The sequence below is a fragment of the Rhipicephalus sanguineus genome, chromosome 8 (assembly GCF_013339695.2).
Source record: "Rhipicephalus sanguineus isolate Rsan-2018 chromosome 8, BIME_Rsan_1.4, whole genome shotgun sequence".
Taxonomy (NCBI): Eukaryota; Metazoa; Arthropoda; class Arachnida; order Ixodida; family Ixodidae; genus Rhipicephalus; species Rhipicephalus sanguineus.
The window spans coordinates 20,753,600-20,775,528 of record NC_051183.1 but is presented as its reverse complement, the minus strand read 5'-3'; the positions used below and the strand labels follow the sequence as shown (position 1 = coordinate 20,775,528).

The 21,929-nt window shown below is 47.5% G+C and overlaps 1 protein-coding gene across 1 annotated transcript in view; it reads left to right on the top strand.

The window, feature by feature from the left end:
• The window catches only part of LOC119401523 (poly [ADP-ribose] polymerase 1), a 66,266-nt gene extending 48,435 nt beyond the window's left edge, over positions 1-17,831 (top strand). The window contains exons 21-25 of the mRNA XM_037668401.2: positions 376-528; positions 5,229-5,356; positions 6,006-6,067; positions 7,558-7,678; positions 14,234-17,831. Of these exons, the coding sequence (XP_037524329.1) occupies positions 376-528; positions 5,229-5,356; positions 6,006-6,067; positions 7,558-7,678; positions 14,234-14,306 (537 nt within the window). The 3' untranslated portion in view covers positions 14,307-17,831. The remainder of the gene's footprint in view (positions 1-375; positions 529-5,228; positions 5,357-6,005; positions 6,068-7,557; positions 7,679-14,233) is intronic.
• The last annotated feature ends 4,098 nt before the right edge of the window (positions 17,832-21,929 follow it).

Sequence of the window (21,929 nt, the reverse complement as noted above, 5' to 3'; positions counted from 1 at the left end):
ACTCTTGCATAGAGCCATCTCTGTGTACAGATTTGTATGGCAGAGTAATTTCACCTTCGAAAATTCGTCAGTACCACTTCAAATGTTTTAGCTTGTTCTTACAAAAGGTTTTAGCTTGTTTGTTAAATTAAACGTGTCATGCGTGAACAGAGCAGAAATTCGCACTTGCTGTAAGGTCCGTGACATATAAATTTTGTGACCAGGTTTATAAGCATATTTGTTAGGTCTTTCTGTCTAAAATGTTTCCTGTAAAGCAACTCGTGTAATGTCCCTTGTTGGGGCCCTTGAAGTATGATGAATAAATAAATAGACGAACTGTACTAAAATATTCAAAAATTTATAAGATGTGCTTGTTGCTCTCTTTGTGTTCTTCAGCTGTTCAAAGTGGTGAGAGATGGCGAGGCGAAGCGATACAAGCCCTTCCGGAAGCTCCACAACCGCAAGCTGCTCTGGCACGGCTCGCGGCTCGCAAACTTTGCTGGCATCCTCTCCCAGGGGCTGCGCATAGCCCCACCCGAGGCACCTGTGGTACGTAGAAGTTTCATTCCGATAGAAAAAAAATCACAGTTTGGCCGCAAGTGCAAAAAACAATGAATGTGATTGCAACAAATTGGAATGTTATATGAAGCAAGGGTAGCAGCTAACTCTTTTGGATCCGATCTCGCGTAACTCTACAAAACGCTGGTTAAAACGAATGGGGCCGCTCCAGGGAGCGAAGCAGTTTTCATGCGGTCTGTCGTCTCAGGGTGAAGTAAGCGGTGGAAAGCACAGCACGTGTACGAGCCGTTTACTGATCTCTGTCAAGATGGCGTTCGTGACCGCATCCTTCTGGTCAAAGTTCACAGTTGCTGCTCGAGTGACGTAGCCCCCCCGGTGCCCCTTCATGCTCCTTCGCCCGACGAAAGATGTGCACCGCGTTTCCTCTCTTCTTGATAAGCCATCGATGCTGGGTTTCGCACGCGGGCTGATGTTATCTCACGTGCCCTTCATGCGATGGAGATGGGTTCGTTTCATCCCTTTTTGAGCTGCACTTGTCCCCAGCACTAGCACGCTTTTACTAGTTTGTAGAACATATCCACAGGGCAATGTTATCGATTTGGACAATATTACAGAACATGATGGTGACGACCAAAATCCACTGAGTGCGCACATACAGTAAACTCTCAGTAAACGGTAATCTCTTAGATGGAACTGCTGTTTAAGTGGAGCAAGTGCTTCTGACACGATTGGTTTCGTACTTGTATTCTGCAGCCTTGTTCATCTCTCAGTAAATGGAACTCCTGTTCAATGGAACATATCTTTGTGCTCCCTTCAGGTTCCGCTCAGTGAGAGCCTACTATAATTGCTATCACAATAAAAATTATGTGGATGTGCACCACTGTTGTCGTGCGGTCACGGTGTCACCGCACATACACAGTCTCGAGTTTGAGAGTGAAAAAGCTAAGTAGGATAATGCAAATCATGGTTGCCTTTAGTTGGCTTGCTCAAGATTATATGCCTTGTACACATCTTCTGCCATGAGAATGAAGTACTAGCCCATACAATTCTACGTTTCTAAGCTTCGTTTGATGACAGAGCACAAGTACATGCAATTATCGAGCCTCCATTGAAGCAGGTAAAAGCATAATCCCTGCAATCGCTTTGCAAGTTTTTGCATATTACTTGTACGTTTTAGGCACCTATGCTTATACATTTTAAGGGGAGACGCGGGTCTTGGAACGGTCAAAAATGGTCAAAAAATCGATTTTTCGCAAAGCTTATTTTCGAGGCGTTTGTACTTCTGAGCACCTACTCTCAAATTGCTAACGCTAAATTCGGTCGGGAAACGCGATAAAATCGGCTTTCAAAGCACCCCGGCAGCACTAAAATGTCCCCAAAAGGACGAAATTTGTTCGAACTTCCCGCGCGCGCCATGAGCGTTGCAGCGGGCCGAGCGCCGCCATCTTGGCCTAGATTTGAAGCTGTTTTCTTTGTGCACATTTTGCGCCATCTCAAAATGGCGTCGCTCAAGCAGAACGGCCGCCGTCGCGGGTTTTCTGAAGGTCGTTTCCAGGCCACTGATTGGCTCTCACGCGGCGCGCTTTTCAAGCGCGCCTTTCCGAGTCTCCCATTGGCTGGCGCGACCGACACGTCATTTTTTTTTTCTTTGTGTTTGGTTCTCCGCCGTGGCTGTCCGTTTGTGTGCGCCTGCTTTTGCGATCGTGCGTGTTTCTCGACGGACCGTGTCTCTACTTTGTGCCGGTAGTTTTTCCACGCGATCGAGATGCCTGGAGACTCTCGTCTGAAACCATCGACGCAACGAGCTTTTGGAAGCCGTAAAAAACGGGCTTGGAACAAGAAGGCGCCGGCTACAAGTGCACCGTCGGCAGCGGAGTTGGAGTCGCGGCCGGACCCTTTGGACCTGCCGGGAACTTCAACTGACGACACCGTGGGACCAAGTTCGACTAGCGAAACACTTCGGGTTGATGCCGCGTACTACTCAACGGCGGAGCAGGCGCAGCGAGTTGAGAGATCGGCGCAAACGAAGACCGTTCTGTCTGGAAAGTCGGCTACCCAGCGCAAGTTCGACCTTCTTGGAGTAAGCGCGGAGTGCCAGACCGGTGACGCCGGGACCGATTTTTTGCTCGTCGATATGAAAGTTTTGAATAACTTTTTTGCACAAGCGAAGTGCGACAAATGCGACGCAAAAAGTCTCAGCGTGAGGAAGGCAACGGACAAGGAGTACGGCCTTGCGGTAAAGCTTATTTTTTCTTGCAGCAGTTGTGATTTCGAGAAGAAGCAATTTTCTTCTCCGAGAGTGAGCGGAACTGCCACCATCACTCCCTTCGAAGTCAACATGAGGGCCATGAAGGGGATACAGATGATAGGCAAAGGTGTTACTGCCCTTTCGGACTTTTGTGCGTGTATGAACCTTTCGCACCGAGGCTTGCACCACAAGACGTTTCAGGGACACCTAAAAAGTTTAGTGAAAGCCTGCGAAAACACAGCGACTGAAAGTGAAGCTGCTAGTGTGGCAGTAATAAAAGAGCTGTATACAGACTTCCTGAACCCCATAGGGAACATCGATGTTGTGTTCGACGGCTCATGGATGACGCGAGGTCGGAGCTCACACATAGGTGTGGGCTGCATCATTGAGCTCTACACTGGCCTTGTAATTGACCATGTTGTTTACTCAAACTTTTGTCTCGGCTGTGCCCTGGGACCACAGCCGCAAGACGAAGGGTACACCGACTGGCTGGCAACCCACGAGTGCCAACGAAACATCGAATGCAACTCTGGCCGCATGGAAGTAGAGGCTGCGCTGACCATGTTTCAGAGGTCCTGGGCCAAGCATGGTCTGCGCTACACGACTGTGCTCTCTGATGGAGACAGCCGCACTTTTCATGCCTTGTCCGAAGCCGAGGTGTACGGCTTTATCCAAATAGACAAAAAGGACTGCATCAACCATGTCCACAAGCGAATGGGTGCAGCTTTACGGAACCTTGTGGACAAAAAGAAGGCTCAGGGTGAGTCTCTTGGGGGTAGAGGAAAGCTCACACAAGAGAAGATCAAGAAGATCGCGAATTACTACGGATATGCCCTGAGGAGCAATATCAATGACGTGCCAGCTATGAAGAGGGCAGTCGAAGCTACACTGCTGCACATGACATCGACAGATGATGCACCAAAGCACTCAAAGTGCCCCGAGGGTGCTAGCTCTTGGTGCAAGTACAATAGAGCCTTGGCCAATGGGGAGAGTCCACCTTCACACAAGAATGCCCTGCCGGCTTGTGTTGGGGCTGCTCTGGAGCCAGTCTTTGCGAGGCTCAGTGATGAGAGCCTGCTGGCACGGTGCTGTGAAGGGAAGACCCAGAACGCGAGTGAGAGTCTTCATTCGGTCATCTGGACCCAAACTTCAAAGAATGGGAACGCTTCGCTGGAAAGTGTGAAGCGAGCTGCCGCTGAGGCTGTTGCCATCTACAACCAAGGAAGAAGGGCAACCAACGAGTCCATTGCTGCAAGTTTGGGCTATATTGCTGGGGATTGCCTTGTTCGACGAAGCCTAGAAAAAGACTCTCTGCGTTTACGCAAGGCAAATGCAACTCATCTGAAGAGCACCAACACAAAAAAGACTCTTGCAAGGAGACACAAAACGGGTGCAACTGAAGATTACAGTCCTGGACTACTTTGAAGGTATTCTCTCAAGCATAGCAACCTATTACCCAGGGTAACATGCTGCCTAACATCTAGAAGGTTCTTCCTAAAGACTGAAAAGACATGAGCAGCCAGTCGCTTGAGCCTCATACCCCATGGCTTTTCCAGAACCCCCAGCCGCTTGTCATGGTGGGGTTTTGATCATGCTTTGCACATTGGAAAATTTTTTTAGATATGATTCCTTGGGTGGAACAAGACACTTTCTGTTTTGTTTTGAAGGGAAACAGATGGGGAACATGTGAATAAAATTTATGGTTAAAGGTTCCTTTTAGAAATTTATACAGTGCGTGTCAATCTTCAAACGCGATTTTCTCAGCTTCACATTTTTTGCCAACTTGACCAGCCTTACGGATCTTTTCATTATGTTTTTGTAAGGTAATTTTGATAAATTTTATACCGTTGAATTCGTAAGAAATAGGACTGTGGAGCTATGCTATTTTTTTGTGGCTAAGATGAACATATGAAATTTTGTGAACAATAATGTGAGCTAATTGCATTTCAAGATTACACAATGTCAATACAATTGAAAGTTCTTATATGATGATATATCTCAGTGACAATATAAATAGCATAGCTCCACATGGCAGGTCTTTGGCTACAGCTGCATCTTAAACAGAACCTAAAAATACTGAGGGAAAGTGTCTTAATGACCCGTAAGAAATTACCTAATTAGATTTCACTTATGCTCTCACAATTTGATAACTAATTGAAGTACATGAAAACTAATTATATTTTTGAAAACAGGAGGAAGAAATACATATACACACCCAATTTCATTACAATATCTCCAATAATAAAACTTTTCGTTTCGAGACCAGTGTCTCCCCTTAAGCCACAGAGCTTTAGGTCGTTATATAGCCGCGTTGCATGAGCCATTGTAAATCACTTCATTAAGAAGTCATGACTATCTCATCAGGGCTTTTTGGCCATACCTGGCCCTTCCTCCTTATATCATTTGCTCCACGTATCATTTGTAAGTTTGTGTACGTCGTGCGAGTACTTACGGATTTTATTTTCATCATCTATCTCCGTAGACTGGCTACATGTTTGGCAAAGGTATCTACTTTGCCGACATGGTCTCCAAGAGTGCCAACTACTGCTGCACGTCGCCAAGCAGTCCAGTGGGACTACTGCTGCTCTGCGAAGTTGCTCTGGGAAACATGTGAGTTTGACAGAAGAAATTGGATTTCTGGGGTTTTACGTGCCAGAACCGAGCTAAGGTCATGAGGCACTGAAGCGCAGCGGTCGACCGTCCTGTGCTCTTCAGTGTGTCTTGGCCAAGTTTCTGCAGTCAAAGTGCTTCATGGGCATACCTGCCAACTCCCCCGATTTCTGACTAATCCTCCCGATTGTACGGGTGTGGCCACGGGTCTCCCGATAAACATCCACCGGAAATGAAGATCAGAAATGGCAGCGGTTCTAAAAATTTTCTGGTCTTGAGGAACCAGGACAGCTTGCCCCCTCCCCAAAGCATAGGAAACGTTTGATGATAGTTAAAAAGCTACATACTATACTAGAAAAACAATTGCTTATTTGAAATCAGCACACAAATGTACATAAGCTCAGCGATTTTAATCTCAGTTGGTAAAAAATGCAAAAAAAATTTTTTTGGAGACCTGTGGAACTTGAAAAGTTGTTTTATTGTTGAGAGGTGAGCTTGTTGTACTGTCCTGTGCGTCTCGTGTGTAGCCTCCCTGAGTTTATCTCGGTGTATTTACAAGGTGAATCATTACTGGCGGCTTATGTTCTTATGCAAGGCCGCTGCTGAGTTCTCTAAGCTGTTTGTGAATGTCTCCATTTTTTTTTCCAAGGTATGAGCGAAAGAATGCCGAATTCATCACCAAGTTGCCTCCAAATTACCATTCCACAAAGGGTAAGTACGCCAGCATGCAACTCGTTTGTTCCTGACGATGGGCAACGTGCTTATTTGTGGTTGAGACATGCAGTGATAGTGACTCCATGCTCTCATGTGTTTCTTAACACGAAATTACTTGCATGGCTGCATTTGTGTGTTCTTTATTGCTGAATAAGAAATTACCAACTGAACTTCAGGAACCATATATTTTTAGTTTTATTATGCCTTGAATACTACTGTAAAATCCCAAGCAAGCCCCCCCCCGCCCCCCCTTCCCGCCGCCGTGGTGAGAGATAATCCGACAAAATATGGAAGGGGGCCATTGCTCAGTCTCTGAACAGTATTCAAAATGATGGCGGAAGAGCCGCGCGTGCTTTCAGTGAAATGCTTTACTGAATACGCATGCATTCGCTGTCGTTATTCGCCCTCATCGGGCGAATAAGAACAGTGAAAATGGCTGGAAGGGGGGGGGGCAGTTACTCGGTTATTGGCGCATATTTCAAATCTGAAAAAGGGAGAGCTCCCGGAGCTTGCTTGGAATTTTATGGTAGTGTTTTATGCATTGTCCTCAGTCTGATAACTCAACGTGCAAGATGTTTAGTTACTTGAAACAAAATTTTATTTAAATGGAAAATGAGATGGGTATGTTGAACTTGCCAGTTGTAATGACGCGGAGTGCTGAATTTCAGCTGCTCCTGAGACAAAAAGAATGGTTACCCAAGATTGGACGTAGCTTTGTTTTGGCGAGGGTCTTCCTTTCTGGAATGAATGACACCTATCAGTGTCATGATGAGATAACCATAGGGCAGTGAGCAATAAGATCGAAAGCCTTAGATAATGGCTGGTTTTCGGGATGCAAGTGTAGTCATCGACATGGTTGATGAATGGATGTTTTGTTTTTCCGCTGAATTTCACTAATCTTGTGAAATTCAAGTATGGGTGGGCCGAAGATAGAAAAAAAAGAATTGCTGGTTTCGTTCAAAGCCTATGTAAGTGCACCCAACCGAACGATGAATAGCAAATGTAGGACCTAGATGGTGCTGCCACTTATTTTATTTATTCATTACAAGTACCTACATCGCCTGAAGGCGTTGTAGGGGGGGTTCAAAGGGAGAAAAAAAAAAAAACCAAACATTTGAATTGGGATCAATGGCACGGGCAAAACGTCGTGATTAAAAAGAATCATAACAAATTTCAAACACTCAATCGCAGTGGTGAATCAAGGCATTAAAGAATATCTCTGAAGCCCATTTCAAGCTCTAATAGTGAGGAAAAAATGATAATTTCAATAGATCAGGACGGCATTTGTACTCCCCAATCATTTTTCATGATCATGGTGGATCATAGGATATCATAGGATGCGATTATAACTAACTAAGCATGGTTTAATGTACGATGTTTAATTAAATCGCACGAGCCTTCCCAAGGGAAAGTTGAATTGTGAGCATATCAGAGAATAAACACCTCATTTTTTGTCATTGTGACTCTTCTACATTTATGAAAACCAGGTGTGGGCATGACCTACCCGAACCCGGAGCACAAGGTTGTCACACCCGAGGGTGTCGAGGTGCCCTTGGGACCCTCCCTCAAGGACACAAAGGCTGGTGGCAGCAGCCTGCTCTACAACGAGTATCCTTTTATTAAGGCGAAAGCCTTAGATGCCTCATCAAACGCAAAGATTGATTCTTGGCGTTGGTTGCGTCAGTACGAGTGATGCAAAAGATGTCACCATATGATGCCATATATTGCCTGTGTAGTGTGATATTGCCGATATGTGATGACATCAGAGGTGCACCAATCGCGGAGGCAGTGCAGAACCAAGGTGCAGAAAGCTTGCAATGCCTGCGATCGTGGAGGCATTGCAAAACCACATTTGGTGCACGGAAGGCGAATCAGTACATCGAGCGAGAAGAAAAAGAAGATGGCGAAAGCCGTCGGGTTGTTATAGGTGAATGCATAAGGGACCCTTTTAGTTTTCAGTGATAGCAGTCCTTCTAAATTTATTTTGTAAATCAGACATTGAGTTGCAAACATTGGTACAGGCACTATGCGATCACCAACCCTTGCACACACGATAAATAGGAGTAATTTCACCTTTTCCTCCAGTTTGTATTTCTGTGACTGTTTCATGTGGAAGTGCATTAATTTTTCAATCTTTTATATTCTGAATATGTGTGCTATCACTGCCTACACATTAGAGTTGGATGCGGGCTTTCATGAAGTTGCTTGTCTCTCAAGCAAGTTTTTTTTTTTTACCCACAGTTTTCTCCATCGTGAATGGAAGTACACAAGTTATTATTATACGGACACTTCAGATGCATTGTCAATGCTGGCATCATCGTGATGTTTCGTATAAAGCCCAAGTGCTATAACATTGCCCCACGCATCCTATGTTCTTTTTGCGAGTGAAAGCATACGAGGGCAGCCCACAATTGCGGCTAAAGTAAAGAGGAAGCGCATCGGCCATCTCCCATTGCATGAAACAGGGGTGCAACAGCTGTGCCAATTGCACCACTTTGATACAATTTCGTATTTCTGCGCAGAGCTGCGCCAAAACCTCAACATTTGTCGAAATTGCGCCACGCTGCGCCAAAACGCCCTAGCTAACCGCAAAATTTTGTGGTTGCGCTAGTTTTAGCCAGAGTGGTTTTAGCACGGAACGGAGCCCGCATTGGTGACCTAATGTTGGGAGGGGCACCTTCATCCAATCCAATCTGATCCACTGGCGCTTGACTCAAACAAGGCATTAGTTTGCTGGTGCCGGTGGGCCTAAGTGAAGTTCTTACTGCTGGTTCAAACGCTGCTCTACAGGGTCATTCAACATGAGCAAAGGTGAACGCCCATTTATTGTGGAAGCATTGCGTAAAGAAAGTTAACTGACAAATGTGCCGTTTGACAGGTGCTGCAAATCTTGGTGGGTATGTTATTGTTTGGTGGAGTCCGGTTCAACGCTGCCTTTGTTCAACTAGCAGTGCTCATGTTCATATAGAGTAAAGGTTTTATATAGAGTAAAGTCTTTTTAAACGTACTGATGAGCAAAGTGTTGTTTAGAGAAGTACTACACACGAAAACCCTGACCACCTTATCCGAACGAGTTCGTCAAGGTACTTGCTCCCCCCAAATCGCTGTGAGGCCAACACCACAATGTGCCGGAAAGGGCCTTCCGCTCTTTGGGAAATGTGGACATTGGTCGACTAATCATTTTGATTTTGATGCGAGTGCGGTCACCGCTTTCCTGGCGCGAAGGTTTGATGGCAGATACCGTAAAAACCCGCATATAGCTCGGACCCGCATATAGTCCGGGGTGTAATTCGGGGATAGCAAACGTGAGAAAAAAAGTTTTCACCCGAATATAGTCCGAGGAAAATGGAAAAAATGCATTTATTGACATTTCATTCATCGTCGTCGTCGGACGCACTCTCTTCCGAAGCTCCCTTGTCGGAAATGTTCTCCCACAGCACATCATCCTCAGTGCCATCAAGCGCGTTGGAGATGGAGCACTTTTTGAAGGCGCGGCAAACGAGCGCCTCTGGAATGCAGGCCCAAGCCTCGACTATCCACGAGCAGAGCATCGCTGGCGAGGCCCGTTTCAGCCGTCCGGCAGGGGTCACTTCTGGTTCTCCGGACCTCATCCACTCCACGTACAGGCGCTTGACATGGTCCTTAAATGGCTTATTAAGGCACACATCAAGCGGCTGCAGCTGTGATGTCATCCCTCCCGGGATGACGACGAGCTCGGTGCGGGAGTCCGCGCAGCAGTCGCTTTACGGAGTCGGCCAGGTGACACCGAAACGCGTCGAGCACAAGCATCGAAGGGAGCCCCAGCAGTGCTCCGGGCCGTCGACACCACACGGACTTTATCCAGTCAAGGACTAACGATTCGTCCATCCACCCCTTGTCCTGGCAGCGGACGACGACATTTTTCGGGAACTTCTCCCCCTTCGGCAGCGTCTTTCGTTTGAACACCACGTAGGGTGGCAGCTTGCGACCGTCAGCCGTGCAGGATAACATTACAGTCACCCGCGTCTTTTCGTTTCCAGTCGACCGCACGATAACTTGCCTGGAGCCTTTTGATGCGCCGTCAGCGCCGAGGGCATATCCAGGTAGACCGGCGTCTGATCCGCGTTGCCGATCTGGCCCAGCTGAAAGGGGACTGCCTTTCGCAACGCAATTATGTACCTTTGAAAAGCCACGAGGTGCTCTTCGTAGCTCTCTGGTAGCTTCTGGGAGATCGACGTACGCCGACGTAGGGAGAACCCAGCGCGGCGCATGAAGCGAGACACCCAATGCTTGCTCGCTTTGAAATCCTCCGGCTGAATGCCTTTGTCTCGAGCGATCTCCCTTGCCTTCGCTTGTAGCAGCTCGATGTTGACAGCGAGATGTGCAGCTCGCTGCTCCCGCACAAAGTCTGTGAGTTCTCGTTCCACGTCAGGAAATGCTCCATTTTTTGGTCCGCGGAAACTTTTTCGCTGGCCGCTGCATGCAAAGAGGGCTTCCTTCTGCTTCCGCCAACCGCGAATGCACCGCTCGTTGACTCCGAACTGCCGCTCCGCGGCACAGTTGCCGATGGTTTCGGCAGCAGCGATAACTTTTCTTTTAAAAGCAGCAGAGTACTGCCTGCGCGGTCCTGACATGGCGTAAAATCACAGGAGCAAAATCGAGGCCGTCGTTATGGGCACCAAGTTGAAGCAAAGGCCACTGACCAACTGACCAGTTAAGACTAACGCCGCTAACACTACCTAGCGCAGAAGCGCGCAGACAGCTGATGATGATGATAGCACCGCGCTATGCCGAAACCGAAACTGAATTTGGGCCGAAAATTCTTGGGACCCGCATATAGTACGGGGCCGAAATTTCGCACCCTAAAATCTAGAAAAAAACCCCGGGCTATACGCGGGTTTTTACGGTACCACCGAGCACGCCAATGCGAGTTATTGCCGGCAACATTATCGCGATCAGGATCTTTATATCTGCTGGTAGCGCGTGCGGCATAGCTCGTAGATCTTCTTAACAGGGTGGAATATAAAATTCAGCTAGCTGAATTTTGTATTCATTCAGCACCGATGCACTAGTGCACTGGTGTTGAATGAAGTGGATTGCAACAATGACTTGATCAGCCAGTGGTGTAGGCCAGGGGTTAATGACCTTGGTGCAAAACCTTGGTGCAAATTCACCATGCACAAGGCCTTACTGGTTTCTGCAGGATTCGTTGGTCTTATTCAGCATGTTATGTGCTGAAAACATGATTGTGGTGACATCGAAAGGTTTGCATATATTTTTTTGTTACTGTTCCAAAAGGAAGGTTTGTTTGTGAAGCTGCTCCAAGTTTGGAATTTAGTGCTCCCAAACGAAGTTTTTTTTCCCCGTAACCTGCTCCAAATCCTATTTTGGCTGTTGCACCCCTGACGAAAGAGCTGTGGTGGTGTCCCAGAGAGGAGACTGTTTGGCTCCTGTAGAAACTGTTTACTTCGATTGCTGGGTGATGTCGCACATGCTTTTATCCTGACAGGGATTAGCAGATCTGTGCTGTGTTCTCAATGTTTTGCAGTGAAGTGATAGATAACATGAAGGCTGCTTCACCTGCTGCAGTGGCCGCATTTTTTTATGCTAGCCTTTCGTTGTGTTTTGCCAGGGCCAATGCTAATGGAGTTAGTAGCTGCAAGCCTTAGTTTGTATAAAATTTTGACTTTGTTTGCTATCACATTCACTGGTTTGCCCTTGTGGCGAAACTGTGACTTTAAAAATGCAATAGGAGAAGTGTGGTTCACCAGGTAGGGAGGTGATATAAGAATAAGCAGTTTTCTTGGTAGGATATGTAATTCAGTTGATGTCTTTTATTTTAAATAGAGATTATCATATGGTATAGCATGTGGTAAAAAATTTTAAAACGTGTGAACTTGTGGTGCGGGTCATAGACTCATTTTGTCAGGGGTGAGACAGCTGCGCATATTGCGCATTTTTGATACGATTCCGTTTTCCTGCGCCAAACTGCTCCAAAAGCATAAAAATTGCAAAAATTGCGCCGAACTGCGCCGAAACGGCCCCACAATCAAGAATTTCCAAGCCCGCGTCACTTTCAGCGTGGAAAAACGTAACTTTAGAAGCAGCGCCAGGGATATGTTCGCAGAACACGTTAACGCGCCCAAGCGTGTCCTTCTACGCGCCTTTGTAATAGAGGCTTCCATAGTGCTGTGATAATCGCCTCTGAGCGGTTGTAAATATGTGTAGTGTCCGAGCAGTAACGACGTAGTGTCCGAGGGGTAAGGTTTCTCGGCGCTCGCGACGAATTTTTGAAGGCGGTCCCTCACGAGGTGGCAGCGAACGGTGGCGCAGCGCGCTTTTGTTATCACCTATTAAAAGCGTGCGGTACACTTGACGCTACGCCACCTGCGCACCCGAGCAGATAGCTGAAGGCGCTTTATTTTAGGCAGTTTTCGAATAGCGTACGCTGAGTTAGCGTTAGCGTTTGCGGCCCGCTATTTCCGTCACTTAACGGGAGCCCGCAAGCGGTTAGCGTACGACGTATGCGCAGTTGTGCGAAAAGCCAACGCAAAGCTTTGCGTACGCTATTCGAAAGCTTCCTGAGGGTTCGCCCTTCAGGGAGGGCAAATATTAATCGCAGCGCCCCTCTTTCCGATTAAATGAAAGTATGGGCGGTATCGACTGTGCCCCCCCCCCTTTCGTGCGTACGCCTATGGGGGTGGTCATACTGGCGCGTTCGTCGGTGGCCATACCGCTTTTGTTCTTTCCCGATGTTACGCGCGAAGGCGTCGCCGCAATCGCGTGCTAGTCGGAATCATTCATTGACCGTTCAAAGACGTACTGCTATGCAATCAGTTTTTATTGCGATAGCAATTATATGGACAGTCGACGGGTTCTTGCCGTCGCCGTCATGTCCTTCCGGTAGGAAGTCCAAATTGATAAGATCCCCCCGCGAATTGTATGTTCTACAGCGGGTAAAAGCACGCGAGCAGAGGCGACGTACGCGGCCGAAGCAAACGAGCCGGCCCATTGCCGTCGCTCGGAGGCTGCATGCGATAACATCACCCTGCTCGGAAGGCCTGCCGTCGAAGCAGACAGGAAACTCCCCGCCCGTTTTTAACAAGCCTTAAAAGACACGAAGACACGAGGGGGGGGGGTGTCGCGCGAGGAGCAACTTTGAACTTCGCGCGGTCGCGATCACTGGCGCGCGCGCGCGCGCTATCTCGAAAGCCATCACAGCGGGGCGGGCGGCTCGTATACGCTTCTACGTGCTGCGCTGTCAAAGCGAAGTGACTATGCGGAGAACATGGCTCCCTGGAGCGGCCGTATTTTCTTACACCATCGTTTTATAGTTACGCGAGATCGGATACAAAACAGTTAGCTGCCAGCCTTACTTCGTGTAACACTACAATTTGTTGCTATCGCATTCATTGCTTCGCCCTTGCGGTGAAACTGACTTTTTTTTATTATTTGAGAAGTGTGATATGTTTTTTCTTTTCTTATTTTCAAATGTAAAGTGAACCTACTTGGAAAAACTTTTTTTTTTTATCTATATCATATGTTGTTACCAGGGTTATATAAATTGCGTGGTTTGTAAAAAGGTAGTGTAGTTCATACCTGGCAATAATCTGTTAAAAAAAGCTTTCTCCAAAGGCTCTTTGAATGTTATGTGTATTCTAAGCCGATTAAAAATATGTGCTTGTTCCTCCAAGTTACTACAAATTTGTTTTTTCAAGCTCCAAAAACGACATAATAAATGCCGCTAACTGCTCCCAAACAAGGTTCTCCTGCTCCTAAATTGAAATTTTGCTGCTCCCAAAACTGCTCCCAAATCGATTTCAGCCGTCTCACCCCTGTTAGTTGTAGCTTCAAGGCAGCACCTGCAATACCACTGTTCATCTGGTGTTTTAAGCCCTATCTACGAGTGAACCCCACCCTTTCCCATCCCCTGCTTTTTTTTAGGCTGCTTTCTTTTTTTCTTTCTTTTTGCTAGGACTTCCTAATAGGGAGTTTAGAATATGGTAGTATATGCAGGCGGATTGTATGCTAGAAAATATGGTATCTAGACCTCATGCTGTTTGAATATGTTTGGTGCTTGTGAATTATATATCCACTTTGGTCAGCACATGCGCTCTTTTAATTTTTCTTTGCCAATAATGCCACCTAGCATGTGTTATTCCTTAACTCGTTTTTTTCCTCCAGGTACATCGTGTATGACACAGCTCAGGTCACCATGCGATACCTCATGAAAGTCAAATTCAATTACAGCATCTGAAGGGCATGCTAGAGGGAGCGTCTCTTGTTTGCGTAGGGCCGTGATTTATGCAAAGAAGAGTCTGCAAGCTTGAAAGGCGAAGAATGTGCAGGCTCTGTAATGTGCTGAATGTTCACTGTTGGACCAGAATTTTTCATCTTGTGCATTTTTCTTGGCTGCTGCTTCAGCAGCTATATATGTTCTCATGGTGGTTTGCTTTGGGCATTGAAGTGCAAAGCTATCCTGGTAGTATGCAGTGTCACTGTAACGTTGCCGCAACGTTTGCTACGGCAATGTTTGCAACGTTGTGGCAACGTTCTGGAAACAATTGGTGCTACTAGGGCATGTGCGCTGACAAGGTGCCTGTCTGTTTTGATGCAGCTGAGCTTGTATGGGCGGTGGAAAAGATAAATGGAATGCGATGCCAATGCCTCTGAATGCTCACATGTGAAACCTGTAGGGGCTTGTCGCAAAGTTTTGCGCAGAGCACAAAGGGTTGTTGCTTGCCAAAAGATGTACCAAAAAGAACAGCAGTCTTTATTACTCCTTACTTCCCCCTCCCTCCCCAAATAAAACAATTGTTCGTGCGCTACGCAAAACGCTGCCACAAAATACCACCAACTTGCCTAGGCATCCAACCTAAGACCTCATTTATGCAGCCATGAAAGTTCCAGTTACGTCACCGTTGCATAAAAAAAGCACACACTGCACATGTGACTGGGCAGTGTATGAAAAGGTGGTGTTGACAGCAGTGCATTTGCCTAAAGTTGGCTGACCACACCTACTGTCAAAACACGCTTGATCCGCATTCAGCACACCAATGGGAAATGCGTATTTATTTATTCAACAATACTGCCGATCTCATTCAAAATCATTGCAGGAGGTACCCATAATGAAATGCTACATACAAAAAGTCATAAGAGAGGAAACGAAACAAAAATTGAAATTATCACTGGAAATTGATTAGTACAAAACAACCTAGAGACTGCTGCAATATTTATACAATATTATCGGCAGAATCATTACTAGCAGTAACAGCAGTAAAAATCAAAGCATTCTTTTGGCCATGAGCGTTTTCGGTCACACTTAAAAACGAGACACTGTATCCGGATATGAATGTGACAGTTGTGCTGCATTTCTGATAGCTGAGGTGTTGAAGCTCCTGCTTTGTAAAATTGCTGTTTTTTGACGACATCTCTTTCACTTTGATTGATCGTTTTTTTAAGCGGCGAGGCTCCGTCGCCATGTTGGCAGCGGAGATATTCAGCTCAATTCTTCAGTGTCCTATTTTTGAGTAGGAAAACGAAAACTGGGGCCGTGACGTTGATGTGACAAGGCATTTGACGGCTTTATGAATGAGGCATTAAGGAAGTCTTGATTGATATTGTCAAATTAGTGTTGGGTGGTTTGCAAGAATAAATGATATTTCCTGGCTTTCAACTTGGTCGACCACACGCACATGCACTCTGATTCAAAGTTGGCACACAGGATCATGTTCTGTTTACTCCTTTACTCCTTCAACCATTTGCGTGTAGTGTGTAGCCGTGTTATGGACTGAAGGATATTTCAAGGCAAGATCGAGTTGTTGCATATGGTTTGGTCTGCCTGAGAGTAGCTTTGCAAAAGTGAAGGTGTGAAGAAATGCTCAACTAGGGAACCCATGGCCATTTTGCCTGAGCAGCTGGCAACCTTGTTTGGCTTGATGAAGTTGATCACAAGATCTTGTTTGTGTGTTTTGGAAAACATTCACCCCCGAGGTGCGGCTGTAAGTGAAGATGTCGCGACATCCAAGTCTGCTTTTGCGAGCAAGGCTGTTGCAGTAGTAGGCGTGGATTTCGCATAGCAGTGTGTTGTGTTTTAGTAATAGCGCTCTGTTGTGAACTATGTCATCAAGTGTACATGAAGATGGGGTGCATGTATGGTATGTCATTGCTCCCTGGGAAAACGTGCAACAGTTATGCCATGCTTCTTGTTTTTGGCTAGAATTGTGCACCTGATTGACGCATTGCAGGACTGTGATTGTGTGATTATATTGAATGTTGTAGGTGGGGTAGCAGTTAATGTTGATAGCCTGATAACGATGAAAGCTGCTAAATTGCTGCCATTTTAAAGCAAAATCAAGGAATGCAGTGAAATACTTAAAGGCATAACTTTTGCAATATATCTCGATCATTCCATGCATGAAGAAGCAGCTCACTTGTAATTGTGTGATTGTCCCAACTTGCTCGCTACGATGTGGGTGTTGACATACAAGATGGCTATGTAACGTCAGCCATTAGGAGTCCATCTAGTTGATAGTGTTTGAGTAGTAGCTGCATTTTGATCACAGGTTCAGCTGAATCCCTGGTGTTGCTGCTTCGGATGTCCGGTATGCAGGCATCTGGGTTCAGTGAGCTTGAATACCTCAAACTGTCGCACTATGCCCTTGATTGCAAATGAGCATTTACCAGTTGATAGTCATCAAGTTGTTTGTTTTCTTTCCTCGCCAAAGAAGTCGGTTTCCTTCTAGAATGCTAAAGAAGACAATATAATTTCCTTGTACCTGTACAGAGTGTCCTATCTTATTTTTTTTTTTCGTTTCTGTTCTGTGACAGCCACTACAGACCAGTTACATATGTTGTGCCTTTTTATATTAGTGTGTTGAGAGCTCCCAAACGTGTTTTATATTGCTTGTGAATGCACATACAGCGGTGTTGTTTCATTTTCTTCTGCACAGTTTTTTTCTAGTAGCATACTACCTTTTGTTTGTTTTTATTCTGCAACAGCTGCTGCACAACACTTACGTATGCTGTGCCTTGTTATGATTCTGTGTAGAGAGTTCCCAAGCATGTTCTAATTATTTTCACCTGAACATGTAGCAGTGTGTTGTCTCATTTTTTTCTGCACAATATTTTGTTCCTCACCTTGGTGCACATCAAGCATATCAGATGCAAGTTTTCATGCAGGCATCTGGGTTCAGTGAGCCGTCAACAACTTTCTGGACTATTTGTTTTTGTGTTTGCCACACCTTCAATGGTCCCACAGCTCCCCTTCCTTCATATTTGTCACTTTTGTGTTTCTTTCAGATGTTTGCATAATTTAACAACATGGGCATTTAAAATTTTTCTCATACTCGCCGAGATAGCAACGCACAGTTGTCTTCATTTGGAATCGCTCTGTTGGCCACAAGCGCAAGAGTGTGCAAAATGTCCTTTGGCTGACAGAATATTGATAACTTCTACATTTCCTGCTGCCCAGATGCGTTCACAAAATGTATTGTGCTGATCATGTGGGGCAACTGAAACGTGTTTTTAGGAACCTCATATTTTCCCGTTTTTACTGTCTTTGTCAGATTGTACATAGTGATGCTGTGTTTCAGTAAAAGATTTGCTAAGCCAAAGATTTGAAACTCACTGCGTCTTCAGGGTTGTCCAGCACTAAATGAGTAGTCGTACTGTCTAAAAGCCAACTCTGGCAATATTTTTGGTTATGTCAAGGTAATGGCTATACTATGTTCCTGAGGTGCTCCTGTCTCATACCCGATATTAAAAACGCTCATCAAACTTGAAAATTATTTTAAATTAGCGAAAAGGTGCTGAACCGAAACCAAAGTCTGATGACGCAGTACTGCCTTCATGTGACGTCTATACGGACGCAAACCAGGAGTTGTGCTAGGCTTGCGAGCCTAGCCAGAGCACCGGACGAAAGCTGCAAAAGCCGCGAAGAGCAGGGGCCGAATTTGCACTTTTCTTTCGTAAGTGCATTTTCCCACTGGTCAGCTGGCTTTGCTAATGATATGTCCCACATGGTGATTGGCTGAAACATTCTTTTACACAAACTTTTAGCGAAATACGTTTTTGTGAATATGGGCCCAGATGTTCCGTGGAAACGTGACATGACAGCACAGCACCATTAGTGCCATGTGATCGGTTGAAAATACTGTCACGTGGTCGTGACGTCGACGAAGACAGCAGTCGGCGTTTGCAGAATGAAACTGTTTATTTGGCCGAACTTGTGGCCGGAAAATAAGAACTAGAACTACAGCAATACATGCTGTACAATGATAGCTGCGAACAGGGCGTCGTCCGTCGATAAACTGACAAGCAGTCAAGCGCGTCGGCGTTTATACAGGCGCTATCGAACTTTCCAGCGATATCGCTGGTGGCGGCGTTATCTCTCGACAAAGCTGGAACATTCTCGTGCGGCGCGCAATCTTAACAGATTGTTCCAAAACAATCGCGAAGCTTCCTACACATCACGGCGAGGCCTGCGCAGCGCGTTGCCCACAGTCTTTGTGGGTGAAGCTTACACTCATGAAATACAACACTCGCGGCAATGCCCCCCTCTGAAAAAGCATCGTCCCGATGCTTAAAAACAGAACATGAATACATGCAATACTAAAGAAAACTAATAAAGAAAGCAAACATTAGAGTCCTCAGGTGCGCTAACGAGCATAGTACGGTTTAAGGCGCGCCACATGCACGACCTCGGGTCGAGCTTGGCGCCTCTGGGAGTTCGTGATGCCGTCGGGGACAACCTCGTAGTCGAGTGCGCCGAGACGTCGAAGTACCCTGTACGGTCCGAAGTATCGTCGAAGAAGCTTCTCGCTCAGTCCGCGTCGTCGTATTGGCGTCCAGACCCAGACACGGTCGCCGGGCTGGTACTCGACGAAGCGTCGTCGAAGATTGTAGCGACGGCTGTCGGTGTGCTGCTGGGTCTTGATGCGCAGGCGGGCCAGCTGTCGAGCTTCTTCGGCACGTTGTAAGTAAGCGGCGGCGTCGACATTTTCTTCGTCGGTGACGTTGGGTAACATGGCGTCGAGCGTCGTCGCCGGGCTCCTTCCGTAGACCAACTTGTACGGCGTCATCTGCGTCGTTTCTTGGACGGCCGTGTTGTAAGCGAAGGTCACGTACGGAAGGACGGCGTCCCACGTCTTGTGCTCAACGTCGACGTACATGGCGAGCATGTCGGCGATGGTCTTATTTAGACGCTCGGTGAGGCCATTGGTCTGCGGGTGGTAGGCGGTGGTGCGGCGGTGGCTCGTCTCGCTGTACTTCAAGATCGCCTGAGTTAGGTCCGCAGTAAAGGCGGTACCTCTGTCTGTGATAAGGACCTCTGGGGCGCCATGACGCAAGACGGTGTTCTCCACGAAGAACTTGGCTACCTCGGCGGCACTGCCTTTGGGCAAATCCTTTGTCTCGGCGTAGCGGGTGAGGTAGTCAGTCGCTACGACGATCCACTTGTTGCCGGAAGTCGACGTCGGGAACGGCCCCAGTAGGTCCATCCCGATTTGCTGGAACGGCCGGTGCGGTGGTTCGATTGGCTGCAGAAGTCCCGCTGGCTTAGTCGGCGGTGTCTTCCGTCGCTGGCAATCTGGCAATCTCGGCAAGTCTTGACGTAGTGGGCGACGTCGGCAGAAAGGCGTGGCCAGTAGTATTTTTCCTGTATTCTGGCGAGCGTGCGGGAAACACCGAGGTGTCCAGCCGTCGGGTCGTCGTGTAGGGCCTGGAGGACTTCTGGTCGCAGTGATGAGGGCACGACAAGAAGGTAGTCCGTTCGCAGTGGCGAGAAGTTCTTTTTCAGGAGAACGCCGTTCCGTAAGAAAAACGACGGCAGTCCTCGCTTGAATATCCTCGGAACAACGGCGGTCTTGCACTCGAGGTACTCAATAAGGCCCCCCAGTTCCGCGTCGGCCCGTTGCCTTTCGGCGAAGTCGTCGGCACTTATACTTCCGAGGAAGCAGTCATCGTCGTCGTCTTGCGGCGGCGCGTCGACGGGGGCACGAGACAGGCAGTCGGCGTCAGAGTGTTTTCGTCCGGACTTGTACACGACGGTAATGTCGAATTCTTGAAGCCTCAGACTCCATCGTGCGAGACGACCTGAAGGGTCCTTCAAGTTAGCTAGCCAACATAAGGCGTGATGGTCACTGACAACTTTGAAGGGCCTGCCATAGAGGTAGGGGCGAAACTTTGATGTAGCCCAGAGGATGTCAAGGCATTCCTTTTCTGTTGTGGAATAGTTTGCTTCTGCCTTGGATAGTGACCGGCTAGCATAACTGATAACCCTTTCAAGCCCGTCAGTCTTTTGTACAAGGACGGCACCGAGTCCTACGCTGCTTGCGTCGGTGTGTATTTCCGTATCGGCGCAATCGTCGAAATGCGCAAGTATGGGTGGCGTCTGCAGGCGTCGTTTAAGTTCTTGAAAGGCTTGCACTTGCGCCGTTTCCCACCTGAATTCCACGTTATTCTTCGTGAGAAGCGTCAGTGGTTCGGCGATACGTGAAAAGTTTTTGACGAAGCGTCTGTAATAGCTAGGCGCATAAGCCGAGAAATCGGCGCACGGCCTTCTTGTCGGTGGGTGGCGCGAAGTCGGCGATGGCAGCTGTTTTCCGCGGGTCTGGGCGCACTCCAGACTTGCTGATCACATGACCCAGAAACAAGAGCTCTTCGTACGCGAATCGGCACTTTCCAGAGGCCTTGATTGCTTGAAGTACTGCCTCAAGCCGCCGGAGATGCTCGTCGAAGGTCGAGGAAAACACGACGACGTCGTCCAAATACACAAGGCACGTCTGCCACTTCAATCCGGCCAGTACGGTGTCCATGACACGCTGGAACGTCGCAGGTGCCGAGCAAAGACCGAAAGGCATGACCTTGAACTCAAAGAGGCCGTCGGGTGTTATAAAGGCAGTCTTTTCTTGGTCTCTCTCGTCGACTTCGATTTGCCAGTAGCCGGTCTTGAGGTCCATCGACGAAAAGTACGTCGCGTTGTGAAGTCGATCCAGGGTGTCGTCTATTCGTGGGAGGGGGTACACGTCCTTCTTCGTGATTTTGTTCAGGCGCCGATAATCAACGCAGAAGCGCAGTGTCCCGTCCTTCTTCTTCACTAACACCACGGGTGACGCCCACGGACTCTTGGACGGCTGGATGATGTTGTCGCGTAGCATCTCGTCGACTTGTTTCTTTATCGCCTCGCGCTCTCGAGTCGAAACTCTGTAGGGGCTCTGACGGAGGGGCCTCGCACTTTCCTCCGTTATAATTCGGTGTTTCGCCACCGGACTTTGTCGAATTCGTGAGGACGACGAGAAGCAGTCCTTGTATTGCAGAAGCAGGGTTTTCAGCTGGTCTTGCTTGACCTTCGGGAGGCTCCGGTTGACGTTGAAATCTGGTTCGGGACCTCGATTCGTCGAAGCAGGTTCGGCAGCATCGAAGAGGGCGAAAGCATTGCTGGCGGCCACACATTCGTCGATGTAGGCGACCGTCGTACCAATGTTGAGGTGCCTATATTCGTGGCTGAAATTTGTCAGCACTACTTTTGCTTTACCGTCACGCAGTTCGGCTATACCTCTTGCGACGCAAATTTGACGATTCAAGAGTAGTTGCTGATCGGCCTCGATGACGCCTTCAATGTTCGCAGGTTTTTCGGTGCCAACGGAAATAATGACGCTGGAGCGCGGCGGGACGGTCACCTGCTCTTCTATCACGTTCAATGCATGCTTCCCTGGCGTCGCGTGGGGCGGTAGCGCTTTGTCTGAGGTTAGAGTTATCGACTCAGACCTCAGGTCGATGACGGCGCCGTGGTCACTTAGGAAGTCCATTCCAAGTATCACATCCCTAGAGCAATTTTGTAGGATTACAAAGCTCGCAGGATAAGTCCGGTTATTGATGG